Source organism: Zea mays, chromosome 1 (assembly GCF_902167145.1).
Source record: "Zea mays cultivar B73 chromosome 1, Zm-B73-REFERENCE-NAM-5.0, whole genome shotgun sequence".
Classification (NCBI taxonomy): Eukaryota; Viridiplantae; Streptophyta; class Magnoliopsida; order Poales; family Poaceae; genus Zea; species Zea mays.
The window spans coordinates 43,803,256-43,815,882 of record NC_050096.1 but is presented as its reverse complement, the minus strand read 5'-3'; the positions used below and the strand labels follow the sequence as shown (position 1 = coordinate 43,815,882).

The window sequence follows — 12,627 nt, the reverse complement described above, 5'->3', positions numbered from 1 at the left end:
TCTCCGAGCGGGGCATCGAGGCCAACCCGGAGAAAATCGCGGCCATCACCAACATGGGGCCTATCAAAGACTTGAAAGGAGTACAAAGGGTCATGGGATGCCTGGCGGCTCTGAGCTGCTTCATCTCGCGCCTCGGCGAAAGAGGCCTACCCTTGTATCGCCTCTTAAGGAAGATCGAGCGCTTCTCTTGGACCCCCGAAGCCGAGGAAGCCCTCGGAAACTTAAAGGCACTCCTTACAAGTGCGCCCATCTTGGTGCCCCCCGCTGCAGGAGAAGCCCTCTTGATCTACGTAGCCGCAACCACTCAGGTGGTCAGCGCCGCGATCGTAGTCGAGAGACAAGAAGAAGGGCATGCACTGCCCGTCCAGAGGCCGGTCTACTTCATCAGCGAAGTGCTATCCGAGACCAAGATCCGCTACCCGCAAATTCAGAAACTACTGTACGCAGTAATTCTGACGCGACGAAAATTGTGACACTACTTCGAGTCTCATCCGGTGACTGTGGTGTCATCCTTCCCCCTGGGGGAGATCATCCAGTGCCGAGAGGCCTCGGGTAGGATAGCAAAGTGGGTGGTGGAGATCATGGGCGAGACAATCTCGTTCGCTCCTCGGAAGGCCATCAAGTCCCAAGTCTTGGCAGACTTCGTGGCTGAATGGGTCGACACCCAGCTACCAACAGCTCCGATCCAACCGGAACTCTGGACCATGTACTTCGATGGGTCGCTGATGAAAACAGGAGCAGGTGCGGGCCTGCTCTTCATCTCACCCCTCGGGAAGCACCTCCGCTACGTGCTGCGCCTCCATTTCCCGGCGTCAAACAACGTGGCTGAGTACGAGGCTCTGGTTAACGGGTTGCGCATCGCCATCGAGCTAGGGGTTCGGCGCCTCGACGCTTGTGGCGACTCGCAGCTTGTCATCGACCAAGTCATGAAGAACTCCCACTGCCGCGACCGGAAGATGGAGGCCTACTGCGACGAGGTTCGGCGCCTGGAAGACTAGTTCTACGGACTCGAGCTCAACCACGTCGCCCGACGGTACAACGAAACTGCGGATGAGCTGGCTAAGATAGCCTCGGGGCAGACAACGGTTCCCCTGGATGTCTTCTCCAGAGACATACATCAACCCTCCGTCAAGACCGACGACACGCCCGAGCCCGGGGAAGCCTCAGCCCAGCCCGAGGCACCCTCGGCCGCCGAGGGTGAGGCACTGCGTGTCGAGGGAGAGCGGGATAGGGTCACGCATAATCGAAACTGGTAGACCCCGTACCTGCAATATCTCCACCGAGGAGAGCTCCCCCTCGACAAAGCCGAAGCTCGGCGACTGGCGAGGCGCGCCAAGTCGTTCATCTTATTGGGCGATGAAAAGGAGCTCTACCACCGCAGCCCCTCAGGCATTCTCCAACGATGCATATCCATCGCTGAAGGACATGAGCTGTTGCAAGAGATACACTCGGGGGCTTGCGGTCACCACGTAGCACCTTGAGCCCTTGTCGGGAACGCCTTCCGACAAGGCTTCTACTGGCCGACCGCGGTGGCTGACGCCACTAGGATTGTATGCTCCTGCTAGGGGTGTCAATTCTACGCAAGACAGACGCACCTTCCCGCTCAGGCCCTGCAGATAATACCCTTCACTTGGTCGTTTGCTGTGTGGGGTCTGGACCTCGTCAGTCCCTTGCAGAAGGCACCCGGGGGCTTCTCGCACCTGTTGGTTGCCATCGACAAATTCTCCAAGTGGATCGAGGTCCGACCCCTAACCAGCATTAGGTCCGAGCAGGCGGTGGCGTTCTTCACCAACATCATCCATCGCTTCAGGGTCCCGAACTCCATCATCACCGACAATGGCACCCAGTTCACTGGCAAGAAGTTCCTGGACTTCTGCGAGGACCACCACATCCGGGTGGACTGGGCCGCCGTGGCTCACCCCATGACAAATGGGCAGGTGGAGCGTGCCAACAGCATGATTCTGCAGGGACTTAAGCCGAGGATCTACAACGACCTCAACAAGTTCGGCAGGCGGTGGATGAAGGAACTACCCTCGGTGGTCTGGAGTCTGAGGACGACGCCAAGCCGGGCCACGGGTTTCTCACCGTTCTTTCTAGTCTATGGGGCCGAGGCTGTCTTGCCCACAGACTTAGAATACGATTCCCCGAGGACAAGGGCATACGACGACCAAAGCAACCTGACCAGCCGAGAAGACTCGCTGGACCAGCTGGAAGAGGCTCGGGACAAGGCCTTGCTACACTCGGCGCGATATCAGCAGTCTCTACGACGCTACCACGCCCGAGGGGTTCGGCCCCGAGACCTCCAAGTAGGAGACTTGGTGCTTCGGCTGCGGCAAGATGCCCGAGGGCGCCACAAGCTTACTCCTCCCTGGGAGGGGCCATTCATCATCGCTAAGATTTTGAAGCCCGGAACTTACAAGCTGGCCAAAAATCAAGGCGAGGTCTACAACAACGCTTGGAACATCCGACAGCTACGTCGCTTTTACCCTTAAGATGTTTTCAAGTCGTTCATATACCTCGTTTTCTATTCAAATAAAGTCTAACCGTCAAGGAAGGGTCAGCCTTGCCTCGGCAAAGCCTGACCCTCCCTCGGGGGCTAGAAGGGGGGAACCCCCTCTGCGTCAAAATTTTCCTCGGAAAAAGTCTTTCTGCCAGAACATCTTTCGCGCTTTTTGACTGCTTCGATAGCGGGATCCTAAAAACGACGGAGTACACGTAAGCGGCAAGGCCGACCGAGCCGAGGGACTCCTACGCCTCCGAGATACGGATACCTCACTCATCACCTTCTGCGATAAGTAACTCACGCTCGGATAAGCGATTCTGCTGACCGAACAAGTCTTAACGCTCGAAAACTTTTCTGGCAGAACGATTTTCGTGCCTTCTCGACTATATCGATAACAGAATCCTACGAACGAGTAAGAGTGCATGTAAGTGGCGAGGCCGACCGATCCGAGGAACTCCTACGCCTCCGGGATACGGATACCTCACTCATCACCTTCCGTGAAAAGTAACTCTCGCTCGGATAAACGATTCTGTTACCAACGAACAAGTCCTGATACTCGAAACAAGAGGAAAGGAAACGCAGCTTTACAACACGACAATAATATGTTTGGGCCTCGGTGGCCGTGAAAAACATACGCACACTACAGACAAACTCTCCCTGCAGGTTCAGACATCAACAGAGGGAGCAGCAGCACCCTCGGCGTCGTCTCCACCTCCGGCGAAATCTGGCCCGGCCTCGGACGGCGACGCGGGCAGAAGGATCTCCACCTCAAAGGAGGAGGCCAGCACCAAGCTCGGGCCATCATAGCCAAGGTCTCCGTAAGGGTCCTGGCCCGGGCAAACACCTCGACCGACCGCTCCGTAGCCTCAGCCAGCTGTCCCCCGAGGACATCAGCCCGGCTCATGCCTCGGCAGCCTGACTCCGGGGTTGGTCTCGCCGGCGGACGACCTGACCAGGCTCCAGCCGCCGCTGCTGCACCTCATTGGCCAGGGAGGCCACGTGCTCCCGGGCCAACGATGCTTCTTCTTGAGCCGACTCCGCCTCTGTCCATGCTGACACCGCTGCCTTTGGATCCCGCTCATCACAGAGCAGTCGAGGTTTCTTTAACTGAGCAAGAGAAGCCTTGGGTGGCAAGGCCAACCGAGCCGAGGGACTCCTACGCCTCCGGGATACGGATACCTCACTCGTCACCTTCCGCACAGGGCAACTCACACTCGGTTAAGCGGTTCAGCTAGCCGACAGGCGAGTCCTAGTGCTCGAAATGAGGAAGAAACACGGTATTACACTAAAATACCTAGATGTTCAGGCCCCGACAGCCACAATGAACAAACACCGACACTCAAGATGCCATTACAAACGGAACTCCGGTTCCACTCCCGTGGGTATGAACAACCTCCACATCGGAGGGCCTGCGGGACGACAAACTCCGGGTGGCTCGCCGCCGACCACTACAGCAGCGTCAACGACCTTCGTCTCGGACGGCAAGACAGCCACAGCGACGGCCTCAAGGCAAACGCTGCCGCTGGAGGTCCCTCGCCCACGTCCCCACACGAGGGGCGAGGACAAGCCGCCAAGGCCAAAGAGCCGGAGGTCCGACCGCAGGTGGTGCCGACGATCTCGTCGGCGGAGAAACCTTCTCTGGTTGCCACCACCTCAGCACTGACGACGGCAGCCACCTGCCTACCAGCACCGCACCAGCGAGTGCCGGCCGCCCCAAAGCGCACCGGCAGGTCCTCACTCCCGTCCTCGCCGCAAGAACGAGAACGGGACCGTCTCAGAACACGAGTACCGCCCTCGCGGCGTACGACGTGTTATGAGACCCTCTGGTGCGGCCAGCCACAGTCGCCCGGATAGAGGACGGATTGCTGCACCCTGACCAGGCAGCAACAGTTCGCCTTTCCCCACATGGCTGGAGGACGCCTCCTCCGTAGAGCTGGAGGATGGTTTCCACCCCCAGATGCCGGAGGAAGAAGCGGGACACCAGCCCACGCGAAGGCAGGCCCTGGCTCACCTCGCCCTCCTCCCCAGCAAGGATGATGAAGATCCTTGAAGCTGAGAGCGGGGCAGAGGCCGCAGCCCGGCTTGCTTCTCCCCACCATCGAACTGGTGGTCACCATCCTGGGTGACCATCGGTGGGGGAATGCAGCCGGGCTGCCTGATGAAAATCCTTGAAGCCGAGCGATGGCTGAAGGGTGCCCACCTCCGAAAGGTTGCGCTCCTCCAACAACAAGACGAAGGCAACGCGGGCGCTCCCCATCCGGGGGCTCGGAAGGTGGAAGGATGCGATGCATGAGGAGAGTGCGAAGGCATGGCTACCGCCTGGGGGATCGATCCCTTTTTAAAGGCGGCTCTCCCCACTCGCGTCCTCAGGCGCCACGGACTAAGTCTTCACCGACGTGCTCCAGGGTCCTCCCCCTACGACACGGGGGCTGGGTCCCACACGTCATGTAAGCTGGCCCGAAACAGAAGAAGCCAAACCGCCGCGCGCGGAGCGTGTAACCGCCCCGCGGTTACAAGCACTCCTCCACCCTCGCCGAAACCGACGGTTGCAAGGGCGGACCGCCATGCAGGTGGCATGCAACCGCCCCACGGAGACGCACCCCTTCGACTTCGACGCATCCAGCATGGAGGCCCAGGCCCACATGTCATGTAACCGACGCGCCGGTTACTACGTGCGAAATACTGCACCGCCACTTGCGCCAATGTCGCGCCTTCTCGACTGCGGAACCGGTGTCGCGACTCGAGGCAACCCTGCGCATGGCCCAACAGTGCCAACCGAGCACATCGGTCATGGGTCAGTCAGCCGCAGGAGGAGGCGCGACGGTCGATATGGCCAAAAGTGGGTCGGCAGTAATGGCAGCAGCAGGCGAGGGGAAGCAGCAGTCAAATCATCTGCAGGCTCATGTCCTCTCCTAGAGCAGCAGGGGAGCCCTCTCCCACGGCGTGAAGACAACGCACCCATGTTCCGTCCCTCGAACGGCTCGCGCAACGGCTGCCCCGCGAACCACCCGTCCCGTCGCATTAACTTCGCGGCAGGGCAAGCGACACCTTTGGCAGGCGAAGCGGGCGACGTTTCACCTCCGCCATGATGACCGCGTCAAAAAAAGGTGCGCCACATCGTTTAAATTCGTATCCTTTTCTTCTTCCCCTTTCTCTCTCTTGCTACAGGGACTAGGAAAGGGAATATTTCGAAAGGGATCCTTCTCCGCGAAGGAAGCGGGCCCCGAGCCCTCCTACTGATCAGGGGTTCGAAGGCTGGCCCCTCGGAAGGGTTCGACAGCCGCCTCAGAGCACTCGGGCTCCGCACCCACTACTGATCAGGGGTTCGAAGGCTGGCCCCTCGAAGGGTTCGACAGCCGCCCCAGAGCACGCAGAGCGAGGGATGACTCTGGGTACGTCCGATACATGGCCGAGGCTCGGGCTACGCTCCCGAGGTACCCTAGGACATTTCCGAGACCAGCAGGAGCGATTTTGTAACGGAGTCCCATCAGAGGGAGGCATCGAGCCCTCGGACCCTATCAAACAGGACCGGGTCCGGCAAATCGCCTGCAGGTACTTTTGGAGCGCGCCTTTGGGCCACTAGCCGACCCTTATCGAATGGGGCACGAGCGTCCACTCGGATCACCCGTTAGCAACTCATTGGAGACACCATGTTCGATGCCCTCTAAGGGCAACATGGCACTTTCCCCCCTCCTCCTTGCGGAAAGGTGATGAAGGGGCGTATAATAAAAGTCAAGTTAGTCCTTGGTCGTCCTCTCGCTCTGTGCAGAGGCTCGGGGCTGCTCTCGCAAACTTGGCTCCGGCCAAACCGTTGACAGCGTCAACAAACCAGCCTGAAAACTCGGAACTTGACCATGCACCCGGACTACGATCAGATCGCATGAGGGAACAACCAGACCGGCCAAGGCATCACGAAAGGCATTAAGACCTCGGAGGAGTCAAACCACTCCTCCGAGGCCTTGGGGGCTACACCCGGCGGGTGCGCTCACGCGCACCCACTAGAACAAAAATATAACCGAGAAAGGCCGGTCCCCTTGCAAAAAAGTGCGACAAAGCCTGCAAGCAAGTACCAACACTCCCTTTGAGGCTCGGGGGCTACTGTCGGGTATCATAATTAGGGGTACCCCCAACACTCCTAAACTCGGCTGGTAATCACCATCAGCGCAAACTACAGAGACTGATGGGCGCCATTCAGATCAAGGCTTCGTCTACTCAAGGGACACGATCTCGCCTTGCCCGAGCCCAGCCTCGGGCGGGAACTGTAGTCCCAGGCGAATTCACGCCTCGCCCGAGGGCCTCCTCAGCAACGGGTGCACCCTCGACTCGCCCGAAGCCTAGCTCGGACAGGCTTTGTTGTGAAGCAACCTTGGCCAAGTCACCTCACCAACCGATCGTATCGCAGGCGCATTTAATGCGAGGATCGTCTGGCGCCTTATCCTGACACGCGTGCCTCAGCCGGCAGGGTCGAAGTGACCGCAGTCACTTCGCCCTCCCACTGACTGATCTGACAGGAAAACAGCGCCGCTCGCCCCTCTCCGACTGCTGTGCCACCCGCCAGGGTGAGGCTGATAGCAGTCGAGTCCAGCCTCAGGCGCCACAGGAAGCTCTGCCTCGCCTGACCCCAGGGCTCGGCCCCCGCCTCGGCCTTGGAAGGTGATCTCTGCCTCGCCTGACCCCAGGGCTCAGCCCCGCCTCGGCCTCAAAAGGTGGTCTCCGCCTCGCCTGACCCCAGGGCTCGGCCTCGACCTCGACCTCGAAAGGTGGTCTCCGCCTCGCCCGACCCCAGGGCCCAGCCTCAACCTCGACCTCGGGAGGAATCGCGTCCTCGCCCGACCCCGGCCTCGGCCTCAGGAGGAGTCTCCGCCTCGCCCGACCTTGGGCTCGGACCGACCACACCGCAGGGGGTACATCATTACCCTACCCCTAGCCAGCTCAGGCTACGGGGGAACAAGACCGGCGTCCCATCCAGGCTCGCCCCGGTAACAAGTAATGATGGCTCCCCGCGTGCGTCCATGACGACGGTGGCTCTCAGCCCCTTACGGAAGCAAGGAGACGTCAGTAAGGTCCCGACAGCTGTGCTTCTACAGGGCTCAAACGCTCCTCCGACGGCCACAACACCATGTACACAGGGCCCTAGCACCTCTCCGACAGCCACGTTGGCATGTACATAGGGCTCCGGCTCCTCTCTACCGGACACGTTAGCATATCGCTACACCCCCGTTGTACACCTGGACTCTCTCCTTGCATCTATAAAAGGAAGGGTCAGGGCCCTCATACGGGAGGGTGGTCGCGCGGGACTCTCTCTCTCTCCCTCGCGAGCGCTTGTAACCCCTACTGCAAGCGCATCCACCCCGGCGCAGGACAACACGAAGCTGCGGTTTTCCCCCCTCTATGTTCCGTCTCGTGCCAACCCATCTGGGCTGGGGCACGCAACGATAATTTACTCGTCGGTCCAGGGACCCCCCGGGGTCGAAACGCCGACACTTCGGTTCTGGATAAGCACTTGAGAAGTGGAGAGCAGACTCCATGTTTGTATAACTCCCCTTCTATTATTACATATGGTCTTGTTCTTGCCTCCATTCTCTTATTATAAACTTCGTCATCTGAAAGGCAGTTACCTTGGAGGAAAGATATAATCTGAGTCCTCGAATCTTCACTATGAACAGGAGATATAGTGAGCACTGCTCTTTCGAGAAGTTCCACCGAAGGTGCTCTTATTGTCTCAAAAAATACTTTCGAAGGTAGAGATAGCCCCTGTGCCGCTAACTTGGCTAGCAGCTCAGCGTGCTCATTTTCTCCTCGTGGAATATTCTTAACAGAAAACCATTCGAAAGAGGCTTCAAGCCTTTGAACTGTGTCCAGGTATTTCTCAAGCTTCAGATATCTTGCCTTGGAACTCTTGTCAACATGACCAGAAATGACTTAGGAGTCGGTTTTAAGGACCACCCTTCTTATCCCCATTGCTTTTAACTTCCGAAGCCTCAATAGTAAAGCTTCGTATTCAGCAATATTATTTGTACAACTGAAATCAAGCCTTATTGCATAGCATGTTCTGACTTTGGAAGGTGCAACTAAAACAGCAGCCGCACCTGCCCCAAAGGTTCCCTAGGAACCGTCGCAGAACACTGTCCAAGCTTCGGCATCTTTATTTGCTTCTTCTTCCTGAGCCCCTGGCGTCCAGTCAGCGATGAAGTCTGCTAACGCCTGGGACTGAATTGAGGATCTATGCACATAATCAATGCTGAATTCGTTGAGTTCCGCAGCCCACTTTCCAATCCTTCCAGTAGCTTCTCTGTTCCTCATGATATCCTTCAAAGGCTGTGATGAAGGAACAATTATATGGAATGCTTGAAAATAATGTCAAAGCTTCCTGGAGGCCATTAAGACAGCATACAACACCTTCTCCAATTCTGTATAGTTTTTCTTTGATAAACTTAAAACTTCGGAGACAAAGTATATTGGGGCTTGCTTTTTAATTTGTCCTTCCAGTTTCTCCTGCACAAGCGCCGCACTCACTGCAGAGTGCGAAGTTGCCACATATAATAGTAACTGAGCCCCTGGCGCGGGTGGAGTTAATGTTGTTAGATCAATCAAGTATTGCTTCAGCTCTTCAAAGGCTTTCTGTTGAGCTGGGCCTCATTGAAAGACTTCGGCTGGCTTTAGTATTTCAAAGAATGGCAAGTTTCTTTCTGCTGATCTAGATATAAATCTATTCAATGAAGTCAGTCTTCCTGCCAACCGTTGGGCCCCCTTCTTTGTGCTTGGTGGTTCCATTCGAAGGATGGCTTCGATCTTGCTTGGGTTAGCTTCAATCCCCTTCGTTGAAACTAGACATCCAAGGAACTTACCCTTCTTCACTCCAAAGACACATTTTTCAGGATTTAATTTCAGGCCAGCTTGTCTGAAATTAGCAAATGTTTCTTGCAGATCAGTGATATGATTTTCTTTCTTCGTGCTTTTTACTATGATATCATCAACGTATGTTAGCATATTTCTGCCTATCTGGGAATGAAGGACCTTGGTTGTCATTCTGCTGAAACTTCCTCCAGCATTTTTGAACCCCTCAGGCATCCGAAGATAACAATAGGTGCCACTAGGAGTTATGAAGCTAGTCTTCGGTTTATCCTCCTTCTTCATCCATATTTGATGATATCCTGAGTAACAATCCAGCAGACTCATAAGTTCTGAAGAAGCTGCTGCATCCACAAGAGAGTCTATCCTTGGTAATGGAAACTCGTCCTTCGGACAGGCCTTGTTGAGATCCGTGAAATCAATACACATTCTCCATTTGCCATTAGCCTTCTTCACCATGACAGTATTGGCTAGCCACTTTGGATATTTTACTTCTCTAATAACACCAGCACTGAGAAGTCTTTTGACTTCATTTCGAGCACCTTCAGCTTTATCATCAGACATTTTTCGAAGCCTTTGCTTTCTTGGCCTGAAAGACGGGTCGACATTGAGTGAATGTTCAATGACGTCTCTGTTTACACTACAGAGATCATTGGCCGACCAAGCAAAAACATCTTTGTTGTTGAATAAAAACCTTATCAAGGTTTTCTCCTATTCTTCAGATAGCTGAGACCCAAGCAGTACCTTCTGCTCTGCTATGTCTTCACATAGAAGCATAGGCTTTGGTTGATCAGCCGAATCAGCCTTCTCTCTTCTGTACTTGTATTGTTCACAAGCTTCAGTTCCATCTATATTGTGGATTGCTTTTGAGTCTGTCCAGTTTCCTTCGGCTTTTCTAGCAGTTTCCTGACTACCATGAACAACAATGGGCCCTTGTTCCGAAGGTATCTTCATGCATAGATATGCTGGATGAAGTATTGCTTCGAAAGCATTGAGTGTCCCACGACCAATGATTGCATTGTAGGGGTATTCCATATCAATGATGTCAAACACAACTTGTTCATTCCTTGTATTGTGGACAAAGCCGAAGGTCACTGGCATCGTGATTTTGACGAGTGCTGCAATCTGCCTTCCTCCGAAGCCATAAATAGGGTGTGTAGCATCATGAATCTTGTCCTCTGGCTCTTGCATCTGTCTGAAGGCCTTAGCAAATATGATGTTTGTTGCACTGCCTATATAAACCAGAATATCATGGACCAGAAATCCCTTGATGACACAAGACATGACCATAGCATCATTATGAGGGTAATCTTTGAGCTGAAGGTCCTCCTGGGAGAAGGTGATTGGGATGTGGGACCATTTTGACTTGATGAAGGGTTCCTGCACCCCAACATGTTGTACCCTTCTCTGAGCCTCCTTCTTCTGCTTCTTGTTGGCCGGTTCTGAGCTTGAACCGCCTATTATCGGGAGCACCAGCTTCGTAGCCGAAGCTACTTCAACTTGATTGTTGAACGAAGCCATCAGCTCAACAGTGGAAGTGAGTTCACCGACGGTGGGCGCCAATGTTGGGGACTTGTTCTCAAATGCTACGAGTTAAGAACAAGGCAACACAAAGTATTAAATGTTAATATCCTTCGTCCTTCGAAGCATTATTTTCCTTAGGACATAACGATCTTCAGACGAAGGTCATGAAGGACGTACATTCATCATCATGGTATATGATAATGAAAGACACAACATATGAAGCACAAAAGATAATATAAATAATCATACAAAATTATCCACATATCTTCATTATATAAACCTGAATAATCAAAAGACGATATTTAATTACATTTGTACCTTCGGCTTGATAGAAGACAAAAATACGAGCGTTGCGCACGAGTGAATACAAGATAGCGTGAACAGTACATGGGTACTGTTCATCTATTTATAGGCACAGGTCGCAGTCTGTGAGAAATTACATTCATGCCCTTTACAAATGTTTACAATTATAATACAAGCTTTCACGGGCCGATTGATCATTTCATCTTTAAGTCGGTGTATCTGAAAATGTACTCTGAAGCTCTCTAATTGATAGCTTCGGCTTTGTGTTAATCTTCCGAAGGTGTTTCTTCTTATGGCACTTTCGGCGACAAAGCAGACTCCCAACAGTAAACTTTTGTTTCTATTTTCTTTTGCTTAATATATAATGGAGCGCAGTTCTCTTGCGCGTTCGAGAAAAAAGCAAGTTAAAATCCACACCAATCCATTCCAATACACTTTAATCCACATAAAATTAGAATAACCGAACAAGGTCTTAAGTGGCCTGTGAGAGTGTTGGGTTATCGTACAAATTGTTCGGAACCTTCTAAATTTATATTTGAATTTAGCAATTTGTTTGTATTTAATATAGCAATTTAAGTTGGGAGGGCAAAGGCAGAACAAACCCCAGTTACGATCCTTATCAGCAAGCAGCCAGCCAAGACGCTGACACCAATCAGGGACTGGAGAACTCACCAGAAAGAGGCCACTGGTAGCAGATTTCGCCCGCGTGTGATGCGATGCCACAGTCCCGCACGGAAGAACCGCCGCCGCCGCGGAGGCGCGGACACGTACACCCTCTGTCCCGAATCAGAGCAGTTGCTACTCCTTTGCGAGAAAAAAAAAATGGAAACGCCCTTCAATCTCCAAAGTGCGCTTGCTTATATAAACGTACGGGCGCGTGCCCCCTTTCGCCAGGCGCGCGGTTTCCAGGCGGTTCCTCCTCCAGACTCTAGAGAAAGAAGGCGCATCGTGAGCGAGAGAGAGAGAGGCAATGGCGTCGGCGACGTTCCTGGAGGTGCTCCTCGCCATCTTCCTCCCGCCGGTCGGCGTCTTCCTTCGCTACGGCTGCGGCGTAAGTGGAACACTCACCTCACCTCACCTCAAGGACTATATATGTAGGCTGCTCGATCGTATGCTGTGCTCTGTTCGATGGATGATTATATGATGGATGGATGGATGTTGCAGGTGGAGTTCTGGATCGACCTCTTGCTGACCGTGCTGGGGTACATTCCGGGGATCATCTACGCCGTGTACGTGCTGGTGGCTTAAGTTGTGCGAAGAGGAGGACATGAAGACTCTCGATCTGTCCAGAAGTACGTAGTGATGTGAGGACTTCTCCCAGTCCCAGTGTGCATGTCTGTCTCGATTACGCGAATTAGGAGTGACTATCGGCTGATGTTGTTAATAAAACGTGTGTGGGTGCTGCAAGCAAAGTTGTGTAGTTGGGGGCAGAAATGTTTATCACA

General features: G+C 54.1%; 1 protein-coding gene across 1 annotated transcript; it reads left to right on the top strand.

Annotated features, from left to right (window-relative positions):
- Positions 1-12,074: 12,074 nt before the first annotated feature.
- LOC100276319 (uncharacterized) lies at positions 12,075-12,627 on the top strand. The gene is made up of 2 exons (NM_001363954.1): positions 12,075-12,233; positions 12,347-12,627. The coding sequence occupies exons 1-2, from the start codon at positions 12,153-12,155 to the stop codon at positions 12,428-12,430; spliced, it is 165 nt and encodes a 54-aa protein (NP_001350883.1). The 5' UTR covers positions 12,075-12,152; the 3' UTR covers positions 12,431-12,627.

Excerpts from the sequence above, each read along its gene's own strand:
- LOC100276319 (NM_001363954.1), top strand. The coding sequence starts at position 12,153 with ATGGCGTCGGCGACGTTCCTGGAGGTGCTCCTCGCCATCTTCCTCCCG. Across the intron at positions 12,234-12,346 it reads TCCTTCGCTACGGCTGCGGC|GTGGAGTTCTGGATCGACCT; the intron begins GTAAGTGGAACA and ends TGGATGTTGCAG.